The sequence below is a fragment of the Alexandromys fortis genome, unplaced genomic scaffold, assembly GCF_014885135.2.
Source record: "Alexandromys fortis isolate MF-2015 unplaced genomic scaffold, M_Fortis_MF-2015_v1.1 scaffold_229, whole genome shotgun sequence".
Taxonomy (NCBI): Eukaryota; Metazoa; Chordata; class Mammalia; order Rodentia; family Cricetidae; genus Alexandromys; species Alexandromys fortis.
This window is the reverse complement of record NW_026068122.1, coordinates 888,232-910,138: the sequence shown is the minus strand read 5'-3', so window position 1 is coordinate 910,138 and position 21,907 is coordinate 888,232. Positions and strand designations below refer to the sequence as shown.

Genomic DNA, 21,907 nt, shown 5'->3' with positions numbered 1-21,907 from the left:
GTAACCCTTGCCTAATCGATCAAAACTCACTTTATATGGACCTATTATATTAGCTAAAGTTACAGCCAGGCATAAATTTAATTAAACAGCAAAGCTGATAAGTTAATAGTCCTAGGACTTGCTCTAGCACTCTTAGGACCAGATCTTTGTGACTTATTCAAGCTTTTGAAATCCCTAAGGCAAGATAATCAGAAACTGCTGGAGAAAAACATCATTTATTTCTACTTGGAAAAAACTGTCATAGATAAATCATCTCTGCTACATCACACAGGAGTTTTTGTTTTGTTTTGTTTGTTTGTTTGTTTTGAGGGATCTCACTACTGAGTTGTAACTTGCAGAGGGCAAAGGAGGGTTCAGGAAGCTACACCACCAGAGAGCACCCTAAAGCCAACCTTGGTATGCTTCTTGGCTCATACTCTAGCATAGGAGGAAAGGCATGCTTATTCCTGACTTTATTCATGAACTGAATAGGACTTTGAAATCAAGTTCACAGGCGCCACCTGACAGAAAATGCCAGGTGGTCTTTTCAGGAACTGCAAGGTTGTAAGAAGCTCAATTGTAAAGCACATTGAAATCACATAATTTTTAATTAAACGACTTTAGAGGTCCTTAGTTACAAAGGATAGTTCTGTGCTGAGTCAGGAAAGAATCCTGAAAGAATTACACATAGCAATATCATGAATCCCTTCTTTTAAACCTGGAGTTAAAAATAGTAACAGGATCTCTGGCATCAGAGCAACCTGAACCAAGTTCATTATGGGCAAGTTTGCTATACTTTCAGACTTCAATGGGCTTGCCAGTAAAGTAACTTCTTACAAATGAGACAGTGACAAAGGCGTAATGACTAACTATGCAGAACATGTAACAGAGTAGCAGGCTACATGATACCCGGAATATTTGAATGTGTTTGGTAGAGAGACAAGGATTCCTTATGTAGCCTGGGCTGGCCATGAACTAAAGATTTTTCCTACCTCATCTTCAGTTCTGACAAATAGTTACGGGACACTATCACCCCCATATATTGTTAATGCATATTAGCTATTTGTAAGAAAGGGCATTAAAATGTTGAAGAACTATATAAAGAATAGAAAACAAGACATACAAACACAAAATTAGGCACAAAAGTAAGGAGAATGGCAGCCTGGCATGGCATGGGAAATACCTTCCCAAGCAGTCAGGAGGCTAAAACAGGAAGGATCATTTAGGTCTGTGACTTCAAAACAAACATGGGTAATAAGTGAGATATTTTCTCAATTTTTTAAATAAGAAGAATAAAGAAACCACAAATGTCAAGGGCTCCAGATACGCACCAGATGCAGAGTATAGAAATCATATTTTATCAATTCACTTCTTGATACTTCTCTGGAATGCTTTTGATCTTGACTTCTCTGAACTTTAAAAAAAATTACCTCTTCAGGGGATGGTCAGTAACATAGCTCAAGACAACCTAGACAATAATGAGGACCCTAAGAGAGATATATATGGATCTAATCTACCTGGGAAGTAGAAAATAATAAGATCTCCTGAGTAAATTGGGAGCATGGGGACCATGGAAAAGGGTAGAAGGGGAGAGGAGAGGAATGGAGGGTAGCAGAGAAAAATGTATAGCTCAATAAAATCAATAAAAATATCTTTTTCCCATTTAGTTTTAGTCAGCTCTGGGCTTCCATCCATGCTTAACTTTGGGTTCATTTGTCATAATTGTTTTTATGAACAAAGTTCTTTTTTAATGGATTCAATAAATCAGATTAAAGCAAAAAATGAGAATGCTAGATAGACTTATACTTTCCTTTTCCTGCAGAATGTCTAAGTCAATGTCATTTTGATTACTGATAACGAAAAATGTATTCAACTTTATAATGCTGAAGGTACTGTGCAATTTTAAGATTGTTATAAATTCCATAGTTCCAAGAACACTGCATTTCAAATCTTATTTCTCTTCCATTGTCTGTGCTGAACCCCATGGAGGATATGCAGACCACTGCACAAGCCCTGACATGGCTCCCAAGAGAATCAGCATAGGAATGCCAGCAACATTCCCCAGGATCCTTTGCTATACAATAACAGGTTGAAATAATTGGGCAACATATGAAAGTGCTTATGTAGCACATATGTGTGCCTTACTGAGCACAAACTAAGAATATCCTGCTCCATATTTCTATTGTCTGCTCTTAGAAACACTCATGGCCACTTTGCCATCCCCTACTTGAAAAAAGTCAAGATTATAGCTATGTCTACATGACACGTTTAGACACAGTAAACCATGAGCACATCAACTACTGTTTGAAAAATTAGATGTTCTTGAATTTTAGATCAAGAAACAGAAGACGTAAAGTACAGTTATGGATTGGAAACCAAATTCTTTGGCTACAATTTTTTTTAGGTTTAACAACTAGCAGTTGTTAAACAAACTGTAACTAAAATTTAGTATAGCCTTCAAGTTCATTAAACAGAAATAGACCACTGACAAGATGCTGAATTTTCCAAGAAAACCTATTTACTATTCTCATTTTAAGTACAAAATGGAAATTCACTCTTTTTAATTTACCCATTTAGAAAAAACTACATACATCATATAAGCCCAGAAGATTCCTAACTTAACCCATGCTCTTTGCCCAGTGCATTACCCATTCATAGGTATTCTAAAGATGAGAATTTTCTCAAGAAGGCACATTTTCTTGTGTTTGTTATGAAAATGTGGTTAGTAATTTTTATAATTTGTGGCATTTTCTATGTTTCTCAGTATGTTCTTACTAAGTTAGTACATCCAGGCCAAGATAAAAGCTTATATTATGTAGTAGAAAAATAAATATTTAATAATGTTTAGGTTGCTGACATCTGCCAATCAAAAATTAAGAATTCAGTTTTTGAGCAGTTTTTTTTTGGGGGGGGGCAAAGCTATTCCAGATATTAACAAAAGATGGAGATGGAAAGTTTATTTCATGTCCCTTTTTCCTTTATAAATTAACAGCTACTGTGATCATTCCTCTGAGCATCATTAAGTACAGGTATTAAATACACCGCTTAAGAAAAATATCTAAGTGGCTATGTCAGTAGCTCCTGTCTGTTAGTGGGACAGTGGAGACTATGTGTGCCTCTCTTCATGTTTAGTTCATTTGGCACAAACCCCTGCATAAGGAAATTTCAACAACAGACTTGATCCGGTTATTTCTGCTTGCTATTACATTTGTAATAAAAAATGTTGAACAGAATTAACCACAAACTGTATCAAATATATGAAAGGTCAAGTGAGAAAAGAACATAAGGAAAATTAATCTCATACTTAACAAGATTACACTTGTTTAATAAGAATGCACTGTAGAGGCTAAGAGATGGCTCCACAGTTGAGAGCTCTTCTTGCTTTTGGGGGGATCCTCAGTTCCCAGCACACACATGCAGTGGCTCCAGATACCTGTAACTCCAAATCCAGCATATCAAACTCTCTCTTTGGTTCTGTAAGTATCTGCTCACTCACATGCATGCTTGCATACACACACACACACACACACACACACACACACGCGCACGCGCGCAAATACATACTTATATAATAATGTATTTGTTAAATAGAATAAAAGGTAAAAAGCTGTCATGTTTATATCTATATAGACACAGTTAATATTTTAGCAGCTGAGGTGTGAGTACTCATCCCAATTTGAATATGTGCTACTATAATATTTATTTAATATAGAAATTCCAAAATCAAATTATATTACATGATTTCTTAGTTTTATAGTTTTATTTTTGTTATATTTATTAATTTATTTATTTAGTGCGTGTGTGAGTGAGTGTGTGGGTGTTTGCGCTCATGCTAAGACATGCATGTGCAGATCAGACAGAAGACAACTTGCTGGAGTTGGTTCTCTCCTTCCACCATGGTAGAAAGTAGGAATCAAAGCGCAGTCCTAGGTGTCTTTACCCCAGGCATCTCCTCCACATGATGACTTTCTGAATCAAAGCCAAGAGACTAAACTAGTCAAGATTGTAGTGAGAATTCTTCCACCAGGCCCTTTTAACGTTTCTCCTTCCTCCTGCCTCCTCCCTCCATCTCATCTGCTTGAGCCATGAGTTTAAATGACTCTCTTCCTTCAGCCTCCTGCTTCCCCAGGGAAAAGTCACCTTACCCAGCTACAGTTCTGTTTTCATATACATAGCATGACATTGGTTAGGTATGTTATGCCCAAATCCACAAAGTTTCCACAAAAGCCAACAAGTTTGCAAACTCGGTCTTTCCGCATGTCCAAAATGTTGGAATAACCAGAGAGCCCCGAGCTCAGTTAGAATTGGGTTTTTTTAGTAGTAAAGGTGGAGGTGAGGGGTCTCTGAGGTTCAGGACCCCTGGTTGACTGACATTTGTCTAGAGGTGTCCTGGTGAGTGTGTGCTGGCAGATGATCCTATCTACCGTGGTTGGAATGTTAGGCATTTCTTTGAATGGTCTGTTTTTGGGTGGTGCTAGGTAATCTCAGTTTGTGGTTCTTTCTGCAACCAGGTATTGCCTCAGGGTAAACTACTGAACTCAGGCCTCTTACTAATTTTATCTATGGCCAAGTCTTACTCTGGCAGGTGATAATGGTTGGAAGTAAAGAACTTCCTTTGGGTGACCTGCCCATACTTAGGTTATCGTGGCTGGCTGTCACGTTGTATAACTTCGTATTTCTCTGTGGATTTTCTGGGGCGGGGGGGGGGGAGAATAAAACAGTTGTTAATTTCAGAAACTTGTGAATATTTCTAGAACTTAGCAAGACTTACTGTTTTGCCATCTTCTCTCTTAATGTTAGAGGAGAAATGATAGGAGTGGGAAGGGGAGGCTCTGAATGTGAAGTTAGAGAGAGCTTGGAATAAGGCTAACAAATCTAGACTAGTCCCAAGGATGTTTCTCTGAGGTAAGCGGCACTGAAATCAGGCCTTAGATCTTCCCCTTCACAGACATTCTTCTTTCATGCGGGCTTTTCAGACCAGGAGCCATCTCTAGGCCATTATTGCATTCCAATGAGATGTTAGCTCAAAAACAAACAGGAATGTACCCCAGGCTGCGAATTTGAAACATATCACATTCATGGCCCTTTTTTCCAAGTATAGAACCTGCTCTACAAGGTCTCTACTTCTACCTTATATGTAGCAGTGTTGCAATACTGTATGGGGAAAACACATTATGCTTGAGGGTGTTACCAAAAATAAATCCTAGGAATAAAGGAAGGTCTTCAGTTGCACTTGGGTGAGGTCCAAACTGGCAGTCTGCTGCTCTAAATCATCCAGCTTCAGATGGGCTTCCTTGAAGAAGGCTCCAAACTTTATCTCCTTTGATGAGCCCAATACCTGAAATTCCATTTTGTTCTCCAGGTACAGATTTAGCAACATTTGAACTGGGCCTTCGCCCTTTTTCTCTGCCCTTTCAAAACCCTTATTCCTTTAGAAAAGGAATAATGTAGTTTGTAGAATGTTTTTAAGAATGTAATATTTTTTTTCAAAATTTTTAAAATGAAACTTGATACCTGATACTCCAAAACATGTAAGAAAGGAGGGTGTCTCTGGTCAGTAATAATGTTTCTCCTGTCCCAGTGAAATTCCATGCAGCATAATGTGAAAGCCTGGAAAAATGTAAACAACGCAAGACTAAGAGTGACTGCCATACCCCTGAATCTAAAGGCATTTTAACACAAGCTTAATGACCATTTAGTGTGGAAACCAGAACAAGGTGAGGACTGGAGAAGCAGCACAGGGGTAAGCATGTGTGCTGCACACATGTTAGATCTGATCCAGACCCAAGCAGGTATTTCAAAAGCTAGGCCTGGTCACACATGTACCCTTAACCTTCCCTTTGCACTTGTAGTGGAGTAAGGTAGGGGGAGATACAGAGACAGGATGATTGCTGGGGTTCGGTGGCTGTCAGCCTACGTCCAAATTCAAAGAGACACTCAAAGAAATAAGGCAGAAGGCAGAGAGTGACTCAATAGCCTCTGCTGGCCTGTGCACAAACACATGCAGGTTTGCACAACCACATACCTATGTACACACGCACGCATGCACACACAGGTATGGAGTAATAATTCTTAAGAATTGGAAAATAATCAAATGAAAGAAGTAATGAGTAATCAATCCCTGCTAAGTACTGTGGATGCTTTTGCAGGTCTGTTGACCTTACAGAGAGGGCCAGGGAGGTTTCAATCACAGTAGTCCTTCGATTTTATGACTTCTGTATAAATAAATACTTGAAACAAACCAGAGCAGTGTCTAACCTCTTTGACGTGACCCTGTGATTCTGCTCTTCAGCTATCCACTTTAAATGAGGCACCATGAGCACTCTGCGCCTGGTTCCTTATTTATGGTGGCCCTGAACAGTCTGAATGTCATCTCACTTGCTCCTCTAGACAGGTCTGTACTCTGCAGAACATGCTTGCACTCTGGGATCTACTTCTCCAGACAATTACCACTGATATGTGATACACGTCCTTTGAGCACTACATATTCATAACAATACTGTATCTTATACATCAGCACACGCAAATGCTTATGTGCGATTCCACTTCTAATCTGAACCATATCTGCCCTTGTATTGACTTTCTCTCCTCTCTTAAAAATTAGCGACTTCACTTCATACACTTTCATCTTACGATATTTTTATTTTTCAGCAAGTAAGTTTCAGTGCACCCCTTCCCTCTCCACTGCCCCACATCTTCTGCTACCGTGTGCATTTTGTGCCACTGTCTTGTCTTTGTACTCCAGTCTCCCCGCTGTGCGTTCCGTGTGATTTGATTTATTCTATTCTTTCTGTTTCCTCAGATCTCCAGGACATTTATTTCACAGTAGTCTGCCAATTATCACTACTTCTCTCAGCTTTGCCTTCTCACCTATCAGCATCTCAATTCTCAATTCTACCCAGTCACACTGAGGGATATGCAGCGTGGGAGAAGAAGCGTAGCTCCCATAGGTCGCTTCAGCTTTAAAAGTCCCAAATTTCTATTCTAGTCAATAACTGTTACTGCTGTGTAGCACACATCTTGTATAATAGATGACATGCAGGCTTTTGTTAATAATTGTGAAACTGAGCATTAGACATATTAGGGGATGTATGCATTAATGTTTTGAGGGGAGTTGTTTGGGTTTGTTGTTGTTGTTGTTGTTTGTTTGTTTGCTTGCTTGTTTTTCGGGACAGGTTCTCTATGGAACAGTCTTGGCTATCCTGAAATTCACTCAGTAGACCAGGCTGTCCTCAGACTCACAGAGATCCTCCTGCCTCTGGGATCAAAGGCGTGCACCACCAACCACCCAGCTGCATTACATGATTTTTTTAGTTGCTTCATATATAGTTACAAACTGAAACAAAATGTTAGTCATTATTAATGTCCGTTTGGCCTACAACTTTAGTGCTGGGAATCTACCTTGTCAAGAAGCATGACACTGAGTTCAGCTTCATTTTTTTTTTCAGTGCAACTGTTTTTTTCTAGCAGATGGTGTGCAGCTTTTCACTACATATTGAAAAACTTTGGTAGCTTTAAAAAAAAAATATTGATGTGTAGCCAGGTTAGGTGGCATGCATCTTTAATCCCAGCACCAGGAAGGCAGAAGCAAACTAATTTCTGAGTTTCTAATTTCTAATTTCAAACCAGCCTGGTCTACAAAGTTAATGCTGGCCAACCTAGTCTAGTGAGTTTCAAGACAGCCTGAGCTACACAGTGAGACCCTTTCTTAAAAACAAACAAAAACAAAAAAAAGCAACTAAAGTTATGTGTTGTTCTCAGAGATATTAAAGTAATGATATTGTAATTTTTAAAGTATAATTAAAGTAATTGGCATGAGGTATAGTTGGGGAATTAAAACATTTCCATGCTGTAAGATGTCAAGCACAATAAATTTGTCCAATTCCAATTTCTATGTCTCTCAATGTACCCACACATCTATCTATCTTCTATGCCCTGTCTGGGATTTTGTCATTAATGGTCCTGTGTTCTTTCATCCACTGCTTGCTTCAGAGACTGGACAACCATGCAGGATCACAAAGTCAACTGTGCATGCCGAGTTTCCCTTCACTGTACCATGAGATGATTAAAATGTCTTTGCTACTTTTATAATTTGTCAAATGAATCTTTCAGAGTCCTGGATCCATGACATCCCATGCCTAGTACTTAGTGCTGAACTAGATGCCAGTTCAACCCTCTTTTGAATCCTGGTTCTTTTGAGAATAAATTCCATCAGGATGTGGTTATACATATCAACAATCTCAGGTCTAAGCACAAGTTCTAGGCTAACCAGGGCTACATTTTTTTGAGGCAGGATTTCTCTGTGTAGCTTTGGATCCTGTCCTGGAACTTGCTCCACAGACCAGGCTGGCCTTGAAGTCAGTGATCTGCCTGTCTCTGCCTCCCAAGTTAAAATTGGTTTTCTATTCAGGGATGGTGTTGGACAACATGCCAGTATTTAAAATCTCCTCCTCTTCTTCTTCTTCTTCTTCTTCTTCTTCTTCTTCTTCTTCTTCTTCTTCTTCTTCTTCTTCTTCTTCTTCTTCTTCTTCTTCTTCTTCTTCTTCTTCTTCTTCTTCTTCTTCTTCTTCTTCTTCTTCTTCTTCTTCTGTGACAAGGTTTTTCTGTGTAGTTTTGGTTCCCGTCCTGGAACTAGCTCCTATAGATCAGGCTGCCATCGAACTCACAGAGATCTGCCTGCCTCTGCCTCCTAAGTGTTGGGATTAAAGGCATATACCACCATCACCTGACAAAACTCTTCATTTATTAAGAGCAAGCCATGACATTTACTTTACTTATTTAATTTTATTGAAAATGGTTCCCTCCCCTCTCCCCCAGATCCACCTCTACTTCCTTTTAGAAAAAAGCAAAACATCCAAGAGACAACAACCAAACATGACATAACAAGATACAATAAGGCAAGATAAAAGTCCTCACATCTAAGTTGGACAAGGCAACTCAATAGGAGGAAAAGAGGCTGGTCTTTCCAAAATCTTTTTTTAATTAAAAAATATTACTTAGGACTTTGTGAATTTTGTGCCATGTGTTTTAGTTTTATTTACCCCTTTCTTGAGCTTTTCCCATATCCGCCACCCATTTGTACCCACTCAACTTTGTGTATTGTTTTTATCCTATCAAATCCAGTTTGTGCTGCCCTTATAGACATTGATGTGGGGCCTTCTACTGGAGGATGTTTGACTTATCAGGGACAGTCCAAAAAAAAAAAAAAAAAAAGAACCTGACTTTTATTTTCCTAGAAGCTCTCAGTGGTCAATAGATTCTTAGTTAAGGGTGGGTCCCTGTCATGTCCCTCTAGGCCTGGGTCCTGAAACACTGGCAAGGGTCAGCCAAAGAATAAGGAATACCTATAACAGAGACACATGTGCAAAGAAGCTGGCACCATCCGCGGTCTCTAATCACTACCAGCACAACTCAGAAGTCATGCTTATTAGGTACAGTACATATGGAAGGTTAGTGTCAGTAGGAGCTCTCTGTAGGTTAGTAGTCTCAGGTTTTAACACCCAGGAGGAGGAAGCTGTAATTGTTTTTCTTTGCACACACTGACTAATCTCTCATAAAACTTCACACTCAGACTCCTGAGGAAAGCTTTTATGGCCTATATGGGTAATGTCTTTGCCAATTTACTATGGGCCAATTGGTCTCAGAGTCCTTGACTGGACCTTGCTCGTGTCAAAATACACAATCATCCAGTATTTTACTCACTTAGAGCTTCCTCCATTCCTTACAGGAAAATACCTCTGTTCTTCACGCTGGACTTTTGCTTGGACTGAGCTGGCTGAGGTCTTGTGTACCTCTTCTCACCTGCTATGAACTCATATGTGCAATTGCCCTGAAGTACCCAAAATCATAGTTTCCTTGCAGTCATCAACAAGAAAGTTATACCAGGGAACTGTTCAGGATTGTTTTTGCTCAGCCTACATGTCAATGCATTTCTAATCCCCGTGCTTATGATTTGTGCTGATAGCCAAATTAAAACTGATTATGTATTGCAATATGGTCATGAAAGCTCAACTCCCTACTGCTAACCAGTGGAGTTAAAATTACTGTGACATCATAAAATGCAAACCTGGGGAAGACCACACTGTTGTTATAAGGATCTAGCCAAGTAATATATTTAATCCTCTTTGTTTTTTTTTTAATTAGTTTGTCTGTACATGTTAATTCATGTCCCTAATATCAGCACTGTGAAGACTGAAGTGGGATTTTCAGTGTTTTGAGACTAGTCTGAGCAACACAGAAGACTCTAGGCTAGCCTGACATATATAGAAAGAAACTGCCTTGGAAAAAAATATTGACTTACTTCTGTTTGATACTGTAAATTAATGGTAGAGAAGTTCTCTGACTGTCACAAAAAAAAATAAAGGAAACAGAAGTGTTTTTAAACTGCTGCTTATTTTTGAGACAGAGTCTCAGTATGTAATCCTGACTAACCTAGAACTCACTGTGTAGAAAAGACTGGCCTAGAACTCACAGAGCTATGTCTGTCTCTGCCTCCTAATCCTGGGACTAAAGGTATGCTTCACCATGCCTAGACCTGAAACTGTCTCTTAAAGTATAATTTACATTAAAAACCCATAAATCAAGTACAGTATTACTATTTTTGAAATATGTATGAACTTAAATAAGCACCACTTTCATTAAAGTAAGAATACACTCCATCCATCGCTTTGTGATGATCGCCAGAAGCAACGATTGTTACAATTTTTGAAGTTATATATTTTTTATTTATAAGTTTAGTAGGTATTTGTAAGTAATAAATTTCATCCTTGCTCTGTGTCTGGCACAGTAAATTATTCTGGAAGCTTTCTTTCAAGTTAAGTTTAAAAGTGAGAATATGGATTCCCTCAAGAGCTCAAATAAATAAGCCATGCATGAAATGAATGTATCTCGGTGAGAATGGACTTTTAACACACAGCCTAATTCGATATTGAGTTCAATGAAAATGCCATCTTGTCTGGATTCAATATCTGTTCCTGAACCTTATGCTTTGAAACTTTCATCAGTCAAGGTCACATTTATTTTATTTAGATTTTCTGCTGGTTATGTCTTATTTAAGTATATTCTAGTAAGTGACGTTATGGGGCAATTTCACACAGTTCAGCGAGAAGCCTTGATGAGACTAGTGTTAAATAAAATGTGATTGAAAATTCTGTGTTTTTATTCATATTAAAAATGTAAAGTGTTCTTGGCCAGAAGTCATGGCATATTATCATTGCTTAATTTAAATTGTGCCTCTTTTATGTTCTCTCTCTCTCTCTCTCTCTCTCTCTCTCTCTCTCTCACTTATTTCTTTCCATCCAACTTTCTTGAGAAGTCTCAGATACCTCCATTAGTTGGTAACACTGTTTATAGTCTGTTATGTTAATAGCTAAGCAGTCCTAGGAAAACCTTGATTGTCTTTTAATCAATGGAGTCTGGTGATTCAACCTCTTTTTGCCATTTCTAATTTTTAAAGATTTTGTAAGAAATCAGCACATAAGATTTATGGTAGGTCCAGGAATGGCAGAGGAAACCTGCAGGCACCATCCAGGCTCACTCAGTGAAGAGTGTCAGCCCTGGCTCTTCCACCATTATGTTCTATGATTGCAGACACGGGCATGTATTGCCTCTGTTTTCAAATCCGAGTAATCATAACTTACATTATCTTCTTGAAAATTTTAGGAGACTATTAATTATATCCTAAATAAAATTAATGATTCATGAAAATGAATAAAAAAGAATTTTATAAATCTTAAAATGAGATTAAAATGTAAGGTAACATAACTGAACATGGTATTTAATAAGTAATATATATTCTGACTTTTAATTATAAAAATAAGTCATAATAGATAACTCAAAATCTCCCCCTTTCCCATTCTTTGACACTGAAGTTAAGAAAAGAATGAAATCACACTGAAAGATCTCACTTTGCTTCATTAACCTGAACTTTTCTAAAAATTGTATTTTGCTAATTGCACTGTAATACTTCCTTATTATAATTCTCAGAGTTGTATTTGTGAAGAACAGCATCTTCTTCTGTGAGATATAATGATTTCCAAGATTATAGTGCCTTGGCCAAAATTCAAAAGCAGAAAATAGATGGATTCTTGTATAGATAGTTCGTAAATGTTTGGGACTGTACAGTTGAGCTCTTAGCTAGAGCCACAAAATCCTTAAAGGTGTAGAGTACAGCCACATTCTCTCTCATATATTTATGCAAAAACGTCACAAAATAATTGAGGCATTTCTTAACCTTTTGAGTCTCTTTCAGCTTGAATATAGCCAGATATGTATTAGAGAATCTTATCTGATGTCTTTTCTCATCTTTTCATTAAGATGACCTTATAGTTTATCTCTTTGTCTCCTACTAGTCTCTCTGGTCTTGGATGAGTAAGTATCGGGTTTTGACTATCATTAGTAGATGAAAGTTTAAAGTTTTGAGGTAATGTTGAATAATCATGAGAAAGACAAACAGCATTTATTTTTCTAATCTTGACTTTCCCAGCATCATTTTGACATACCATGCTAACAAAAACATCACCAATATTAAATGTTGCCTTGCTTTAGGCATGCATACAGACAACATTATATAAAGACCAGAAAGGAAGATGATACAAATATAATTTCAACATTTATTTAATAATGCTTAATCACATTAAACAATTTAATTATATGATAAAATATACCAGTCTGAAGAAAAGCAATGTGACATGCTTAAAGTGGATAATTATTATTATGTTGCTATTATTATTGTTGTTATTATTATATTTTATAGCCACAGTCTTTCTGGAGTTCTGGAAAAGAAGAAGAAGTATACTGACTTATGCCTGGGACCTTATTGAATGGGAAGAAGAGGAGGTAAGAAAGATATCAGGAAAACAGATGTTAAAGAATCTGGGGAATCACATAAAACTCAGGACTCTTCAGTGAACATACCAGGAATAGAGTCCATCATTACATCACACTGATGAGATTCCTCACTTCATGAAGGTGGCAGGGGTCAAGGGAGAAGCAGATGTTGCTGAAACTATTTCTATAATGTTGTCTTAGAGTGGATTCATAGAAAATTGTGTTAATTAAAATACACCATGAGATTTATTTGCAACTAAGTGGTATTAATTTTTAAAGTGTGTATCTTTGAGCAGGCAACATGAAAGCAGGCTAAGTGTAAGAGTTGTGTTCATTGTTGGAAGTTATTCTTTTTTAATTCGTGGAATTGCTATTTAGGTAACCTCAGTTTCTTCCATAGGAAACGCTTCGGCCCCAGTTTGAAGCAAAATATTACAGGATGGAGGTGATAAACCCCATCACAGGGAAACCTGAGCCTCATCAGCCTTCATCCGACAAAGTCACACGCCTTCTTGTGTCTGTCTCAGGAATCTTCTTCATGGTAAAATATAGACATCTGTATCAAAATGTTGTGGGACTCCAGGTTTAGAAAGATAATCCAATATACTAACTCATTTTGTTCTCCTAAGAATGCAAAAGAAAATTACCCTTTTCAGTATCACACACACTACATATAATTGGAAAGCACAGCCAGCCTTGTGACATTTCCTTACAGTATCTCAGCATCTCTTTGAATAAAACACTAGAAAACAGTTACCATAAGACAGAAATTCTGAGAGTTGCCCTCTACAAGCAAAATATCTGCTTAAAACTAAGCCATCTATCTGAAAGAGGATCTTTGGACAGAATTTTCACTTTACAAACAGAATTTAATAACTGTTTTCTGTGCTAAAACAGCTTAACTATTTCTTGTTTCTGTTTTGGTTTTGTTTATTCCCTAATTTATTTATTTCATTACATATAGTCCTTGGTTGCTGGGGATGAAAATGAGGCTTTACACATGCTAGGTACGTACTGTAGCAATGAGTTGCTGTTTATTCACTTAATGTAACAAATAAAGTTTGTACTTAGCACAAGATACATGATGTTTTGAAGTGTTCTTACAAATGTGATGCTTAAATCTAGCTAATTTAAAATATGTTGTCTCATGGCATTTGTATGTTTAAGTTTAACGCTTACATTGTTGTCTAACTCTAGTTTCACATCTTTCCTTAAAGGGGACAACATAATTTATGGATTTTTTTTTCCCAGAAAGAGAATTACCTTCAAAGTTTGAATCTGTGGTTTACTTGTCATTTTTTAGTAACACAAAAGACAAGGTGTCCTCTCTGCTCCCCTCCCTTGTTCTCTCTGCAGATCTCCTTGGTCATCACAGCAGTGTTTGCGGTTGTAGTGTACCGCCTGGTTGTCATGGAACAGTTTGCATCCTTCAAGTGGAACTTCATCAAACAGCACTGGCAGTTTGCTACATCTGCTGCTGCTGTCTGTATCAATTTCATAATCATCATGCTGCTGAATCTTGTAAGTATTTGTGGCACTATTATTCAATAGGCCTAAAGACAGTGAGAAAAGATTATTCTTCCTTAGTGTTGAAACGTGTATGTGTGTGACACTACAACAGTTTTTAATGTGTTGGTTACGGTAGGAAGTGAATTAAGTCAAAAGGACTATGTGTTGCTGACATGAGCATGCCTGCATCAAAGACCCCAATGCTTTAGACCCATCAGAAATGGCAAAGCCTACCCGCTACTATGCTCAAGGTCCAAGTGCAAATGTCCATAGTATGTGCAAAGCTTTCTCCCTGAAGATGTTTGCAACCTAAAGACTGATCTCCTACACGGATTGCTCCAGCTGGGACCAGCCAATCCTGCCTCCCTTTTCAACTATATATAATAAACATGCTATGCATCTAGGATGCTGTAGCTTGGCCATCTGAGAGCCTAGTTCAATTGATCACAGTATTTCCTCCCAAGTAGCTGTATGTTTGTCTTCTCTTCATTCCCTTTCCACCCAACTGAGGTTAATCTTTCCAGGATGTAGGAATTTACTGTCTTTGGCTCTACATGATCATTCTTTCAGGTTACTATGTAATAATTTCTAAAAGGAGCATCTTTGTTTCAAAAATCACATATATGTATGGACTCATAATTGAATGTCTATTTATGAAATAACTTTGTGATGCCTGGTCTAGTTCTTAAGAGCTTTTGTCAATAAAAGGCAATGTTTTCTGAACATATAAGATATTAATGACAAATTAAAGAGAACTTAATTCTTCGATCAATCCCCTAAAGTAGATTGCATGTCCAGTATATTAATGAAGAAACTGAGATTCAAACAACTTAAATAAATTGCCTCAAATATCTCTCTTTCTCCCTCTCCCTCTCCCTCTCTCTCTCTCTCTCTCTCTCTCTCTCTCTCTCTCTCTCTCTCTCTCTCTCTCTCTCTCTCTCTCTCTCTCTCTCTCTCTCTCTCTCTCTCTCTCTCTCACACACAAAGAGTGTTATTTCAAGTGTATTTTAGAGGAGTAGCTTAGAAATACTAAAATCATGATATTATATTAGAGAATTTATACTTATATTCAGTTGTCCTGACACTGATATGGCAAATTTTAGCAGGAAGGACTGGCAAGAAAAGACTTTGGGAGAAAATGAATAGCCATTGTGAGAAATGAGCAAATTTTACTTCCAGATAAAAGCTACCACTTTTAAAATAAATTCTGTTATTCCATTTTAGTTTTATCTATAAAAGAGAATGTTATTTTTATATATATATATATCCCCAAACACTCCATAAAATCATGTCTGTTACTAAACCGTACAGTGTTAAATAAACATTAAGACATTCCAATACTAACTTATTTTTAATTCTGAAAATTAATGTAGAATATATTCAAGGAGATAGCAATTAATCTGATTTTAAAAATGCGTCTGCTAATGTTAGGTGCTTTTAACCCTTTTTCCAATTAACCCGAATATACAGGATTAGTTTAAGAACTTAATACAAATACACACTAAATTGTCAAATATTATTTTAGAAAAATGTTCATCTGACTATCCAAAGGCTACCTTTTGTTATTTTCAGGTCAAATTTAATACGCAGCTTTAAAATGTGCTTATGAAGGACTGAGCCTAAGTAAAGTTATTCTTCTAGTCTAATGTGCTTTTCAGCTCTAATCTGAATGCACTAAGCTATGAAATGTAGGCATGGGAAAATATTTTAAACCACCAAGTATTTGTCTTTAAATAGGGAGACTCCTAGGCTCTTTAGGGAATTTAGGGTATCCCACAAACTGTGTGCTCTTCTGGAACATTCTTTCCTTTTTGATCCTGTCTAATTACTTGTTGTGAGCTTAGTTTCTGAATCCAATGTAAATTATGAATTTTTTGACTTAGTAAATGAGACCCAGTTTTTCCTTTCTTTTCTCTAAAGCCTCTCCTTCCTCTGCCCCCCACCCTCCCTCCCTTCCTCCTTCCCTGTCATGTCAGCATTCCAACATGAACAGCTACTTTCTCTGGTCCAGCACTTTGCTAATTCACACCCCCAGTTTCTTGGTTCACAGAGCTTTCTCTGTCTGAAATGGTCTTTTTTTCTTTTTTGTATTCTTGGAGAATATCTTTTCATCACTGAAAATAACAGTTAAGGATCACTTCCTCCGTACAGCTTTTTCTGAGCTCTATATGTAGAATAGAATTATCTCTTTGTTTTTACTCCTGTCATGAGATCCTTGAACTGCCTGTTGTTCCCACCCATGGGAATCTCTAGAGGAATTAAACAATATCTTTGTGAACATCGTTTTGTTGCTTGTTTTAATACTTCTTTCCCACCGTTAAAATATTGAGTTCATTTAGCTGAGGCCATAGTTTCTTCTTCCTGTTGTTGTTTGTTGGTATATTTTAATCTAGATCCCCAGGTCTCTTTTTAATACTGGAACAGCATTTAAAATATATCCTTTGAGCAAACTGCATGGATTTTACTTTCCAAATACTCTAGTATCCTGCCTACTATGTGAACAAGCTAATTTTGTTAGTAGCATTGTATTCTCAGTGTCTTTCAAGTCTGCAGCATACATTTTAGTTAAAACTAAACCAAAGGCTGTACTTCTGCTGACACATGCACATTTTTGGAAGAAGTATATCATGGCATCCCTAAATAAATTTTCAACTGAGAAAAATATATGTTCTACTGTAATCAAAATTTAAATGTAATTCCATTATACTAACCATGAAAATAATTTTAGAAGTGTGTCTTGAACTATGTATCAATTAGCCTGCAGAATCTCCTTTGTGGAGATAGGAAAACTGCATTTAAAACAAACATTCTAAAATACTTTGTTTTATTCAGTCCCTAAAATAACTAATTTGTGAGACATAAAATAATACTGATACACAGCCAATATGAGGAAATGCATCTTCGAAAATTAAATCACAAGTAATCCAATTTTAAATATACATCTCAAAATCTGGAAGGATGGAACTTGAAGAGATAGCTGTTTCCTAGGCTCGCCCCTTTTCTAACTTATTACCCTATTCATATTGCTGTCGATACCATAGCTCCTACTGCATCTGGAAACATGCCCAAAAGTATTGTGAAGAAAAGTGTGAAACTGTTCCAAAAATATATACTCTTGCTATCTGACAGTTAGGCCTTACCTAACTGATTTTGTCGTATTATAGTAAAACAACAGTTGCGTGGCATTGTAATTAAAGAGTAGTTCTTCAACAAAAACACAAAAAAAAAAGAAGAGAAAGAAAAGAAGGAAGGAGTGAGGGAGGGAGATGGAAGGGAAGGATTCGGAAGGAAGGAAGATCTGAGCAGATGTACTTCTGTGCTTTGAGACTTCCAGGAATAAGTCACCTAAGCCTTTGCTACAAAGTCAGTGAAAGAATGACCTCCTTTGAGTTACTTCCATGATCACAACGTGTGTTTAGTACACAGAGTATATAATACTGTGGCAGGGCATTCTAATATGTTAGCTGATGTGAATCATCCACATTAGTTCTATAGTCCTCTCCTTCTTGGACTTTTAACTGTAGAGACCAGATCATATATTCCTGTGTTCCCTTCAAGGATCCAATCACGGCAATAGAAAATATACATTTGTCTTTCCTAAATGGGTAGGAATCTCTTCACCAATTATGTCAAATAGATTGCTATAGAATAGGGTGGGTCAAAGATTTGAGCCACACCTCTTAACTTGGAAAGTAATTCATTGCAAATGATGTATTTAGTAAAAGGCTTGACTTTTTAAAAATCAGTATGCTTGTTTGATTTTTTTCGTGCCCATGCTCATAGTTTCTTGGAATCTAGAAGGTGTAGATCCTAGGAGAGCAGTCTTTTAGACTCTTCAAGTCTGTTTAGAATTGATTTCCACACTGGAAGTTTGGCACGCATGCTCTGATGCAGAGACAACACACACTAAAGCAAGTGCAAAACTCCCTGATATGCACTTCCTGCATGTGTTTCTCTTTCCCTCTCAGTTTATTTTTATGTAATGTACCAACAAAAGTTGCTGGAAACCTGATTCCTTCTAATCTCAGAGTGAATTCTAAAATGACTTTCATGATAAAAAAAAAAATCCTTAGCAACCTGTTTCCCTCCAGGACTCCTCTGGTTATCAATTGCTAATTGGTTCTGCTGTTTCTGCCATTATTGTCCTCAGTCTCTGCCCATTGTGATGAGACTATCAGTCTCAGGAGCTTTGCATTCTTGTTCATTTTCCCAAGGGATATACTCAGTCCACATTTTTGCTTGACACGCTCCCTTGCTTCTGAGGGATGCACCATGTTCTTCAGGAGGCTTTTCTGATATAAAGTAATATTTTTAACCTATTTGTTTTTGTTTCAGTTTGTCAAAATGGGGTTTCTCTTGATAGCCCTGGCTGACATGTAGACTCTGTAGACCAAGCTGGTTTTGAGCATTCAGACATCTGCTTGCCTCTGTCTCCTCAAGGCTGGGATTAAAGGCATGTGCCACCACCCCTCGACTTTCTTTAACTTTTAACATATATGTTGGTCATTTGTGCCTTCCAACTGAAAATTAAGTTCCATGAAAATATAGACTATGATTGCATAGTTGTAAATTATTTGCTTCTCTCAAGCACTAATAATATTTAACATATTAGAAATTACTGGTGAGCATTTAATAAAATAACTGTATATGAGAAAGAGAAGTTCTACTTACTGTATGTAACATTAGTACATTTAGAAGCTCTCCAATATGATATCCTGTGCACTATTTAGGAGTTAGAGCCATAATAGTTGTTTGTGGTCCTACTGGTTTTTTCTTACCCCAGTTATACAGCCATTTCAAATCACGTAGTCCAATTCATGCAAAGACAGCCTACTCTGTCAACGCAGTTACTGACAAATGCCATACATTTGAATGTGTCTAAGTCATGGGTTCTTTCTGCCTTTATATTTGGATTTAGCAACTCATTTTGTGGACTGATTGTGGAGTGGAGTGGAGTGTATGCTGGTACCAATTAGCTACGTCATTTGGGTTTAGACTATTCAAGTTCTTAATTACCCTTTGGATAACTTTCTAACAGCAATTTGTAACTATCCTACAAATGTTATTGCCTTCTCTTTGGGCATCCAGCTAAAGATATTTCACCATAGGATTTATAGATGGGTTCTATGTGCCAAGAACTAAGACAATGCATATTTGATGAAAGATGCTCGTAAAAGAACATCCTTACTTGCTTTTTACTGTACTTCTTACTTAGTATTTTATTCTATCAGACCATGTGCCATATTCTCAGTCTTAGCCTTTTGTTCTGTAAAATGAGGTTATTATACTTAGTTTAAAAATTGTTGTTGTATAAATAATATATGGAGAGTCCTGACACGGGTGAAATACTGTAAACAGCAACTATTTTTACAGAATTGGTTTTCAATCTGCATGAGGACATTCAGTCAGTATTGACAAACAGTGGCAGGTCAAACGTTACTTTTTAAGCTGATAAAGTCCATTATCACTTTTTTAACAGCATTAAGCTGTTAAAAATCCTCAGAGGATCTGTTTCTGTCACCTGACTTCATAATGGGAGCATGAAAAGGGCATGGTCTAATGTGGGTCACGGAAAAGAGCAAGGTACACTGAGAATAATATTTGCTTACTCATTCCTACTTCAGATATTTTGTATGCATACACATATAGAACACTACATATTGTGTTAATAAATACTTCTACTTCGCTAAAAATGTATCCTCTTTGTAGATACTCTTTAGACACTTCTTTGAAGAACTCAAATTCCAGCACTATATAAAATAGAATAATATGTATCTGCACACTCCTTTGCAGGCCTATGAAAAAATTGCATATCTCCTCACTAACTTAGGTAAGTTTTTTCCCTTATTTTACTTGAAGTACATAAATAACACTGTGAATATTAGTCTTTAGATATTTTGTGTATTTTACCATTTTTATGTCTTCAGTTATGCAAGGATTTGCAATTCACCAGAGAGAGGTGGGTCTATAAATTGATCTACATTAGACAACACAAGGTTGCAAAGTAAGTCACCTGAAACTATCCACCAAGAAGCTAAAAAACTTATTCATCATTACTTGGGAAACTTTTTCCCAGATTTCTCAATTCTTCGCCCAACTTCATGTGTGTGATGTGTATGGAGGAGGGATGTCATAAACATGCTGTGGCCTATGTGTAGAGATCAGTGGAAAACTTCAAGAAACTGATTCAGTCAGTCCTTCCATCAAGCAGAGTGTAGGCTCTGGAGTGAGAATACATGGGTGGAAATCTGTGTTCTGCAGATTATTCTAAGTTAGTTACAAAGTTGTGATCAATAGCCTTGCTTTTTGACACCTTAAAGTTGTTGCCTAAAATGAGGATCTCCCCCCCTCTCTCAGAATATGGGTATTCGTTTGTGTGTGGGAGGGGGTTGGTTAAGACAATATTTCTCCGTGTAGCATTGTTTCCTGGAACTTGCTCTGGAGCCTAAGCTGGCTTGCAATTTAAAGATCTGCCTGCTTCTGCTTCCTGATATCAGGTATTGCAGGTATGCACCACCACAACCTGGTGAGGATAATATTTTCTAAGAATGTCATTTAGTAATACTATATATAAAAATATATATATATATATATATATATATATATATATATATATGAGTTTTGACCCATAATCCCTGAAGAGAAACAAATAGTGGTTAGTGGTTAGACTCTATAAAGTCTACTTCCTGTTGAATAATACTGTTTCATTTCTTTTTTATTAATTTTTTTTTAAAAAATCTTTTCTCAAGAAGAAGTCAAATTATTGCTATTTGCTAATGATGATATGATCGTTTTCATAAATGACCCAAAAAGTTCTACCAAGGAACTTCTATAACTCATAAACACCTTCAGTAATGTAGCAGGATACAAGATAAACTCAAAAAAAGTCAGTAGCCCTTCTGTGTAGATGATAAATGGGATGAGAAAGAAGTAAGAGAAACATCACCCTTCACAATAGCCACAAATAGCATAAAATATCGCAGCAAAGTGATATGGGAGTCTCCTCTTTGTGCTGTGATTACTATTAATGAATAAAGACCTATAGCAAGGCAGAATTTAGGTAGGCAGGGAAAGCAAAGCTGAATGCTGGGAGAAAGAAGGGCAGAGTCAGAGAGAAGCCATGAAGCCACCAGAGTCAGACATGCTGAAACTTTGCCAATAGGCCACTGCCACGTGGCACGTCACAGATTAAGAGAGATGGGTCAAATTAATATGCAAGAGTTATCTGTTAAGAAGCTAGAGCTAATGGGCCAAGCAGTGCTTAAATTAATACAGTTTCTGTGTGATTATTTCGGGTCTAAGCTAGCTAGGCGGCCAGGAACCAACAAGTGGCTCTCTCCCTTCTCCAATGCTAAGAAATTGGAAGACCTGTTTAACAAGAACTTTAAATCTTTGGAGAAAAAAATTAAAAAACACACCAGGAAATGGGAAGATCTCCCACGCTCTTAGGTAGGTAGAATTAACATAGTAAAAATGGCAATCTTACCAAAAGCAATCTGCAGATTCAATGCAATGCCCATCAAAATACTAGCAAAATTCTTCACAGATCTTGAAAGAACAACACTCAACTTCATATGGAAAAGCAAAAAAA

At 37.1% G+C, this 21,907-nt stretch overlaps 1 protein-coding gene across 1 annotated transcript in view; it reads left to right on the top strand.

The window, feature by feature from the left end:
• Ano3 (anoctamin 3) overlaps positions 1–21,907 on the top strand; it is a 292,415-nt gene that overhangs the window by 240,805 nt on the left and 29,703 nt on the right. Inside the window, exons 16-19 of the mRNA XM_050125418.1 lie at positions 12,734–12,816; positions 13,208–13,348; positions 14,164–14,328; positions 20,110–20,146. Of these exons, the coding sequence (XP_049981375.1) occupies positions 12,734–12,816; positions 13,208–13,348; positions 14,164–14,328; positions 20,110–20,146 (426 nt within the window). The remainder of the gene's footprint in view (positions 1–12,733; positions 12,817–13,207; positions 13,349–14,163; positions 14,329–20,109; positions 20,147–21,907) is intronic.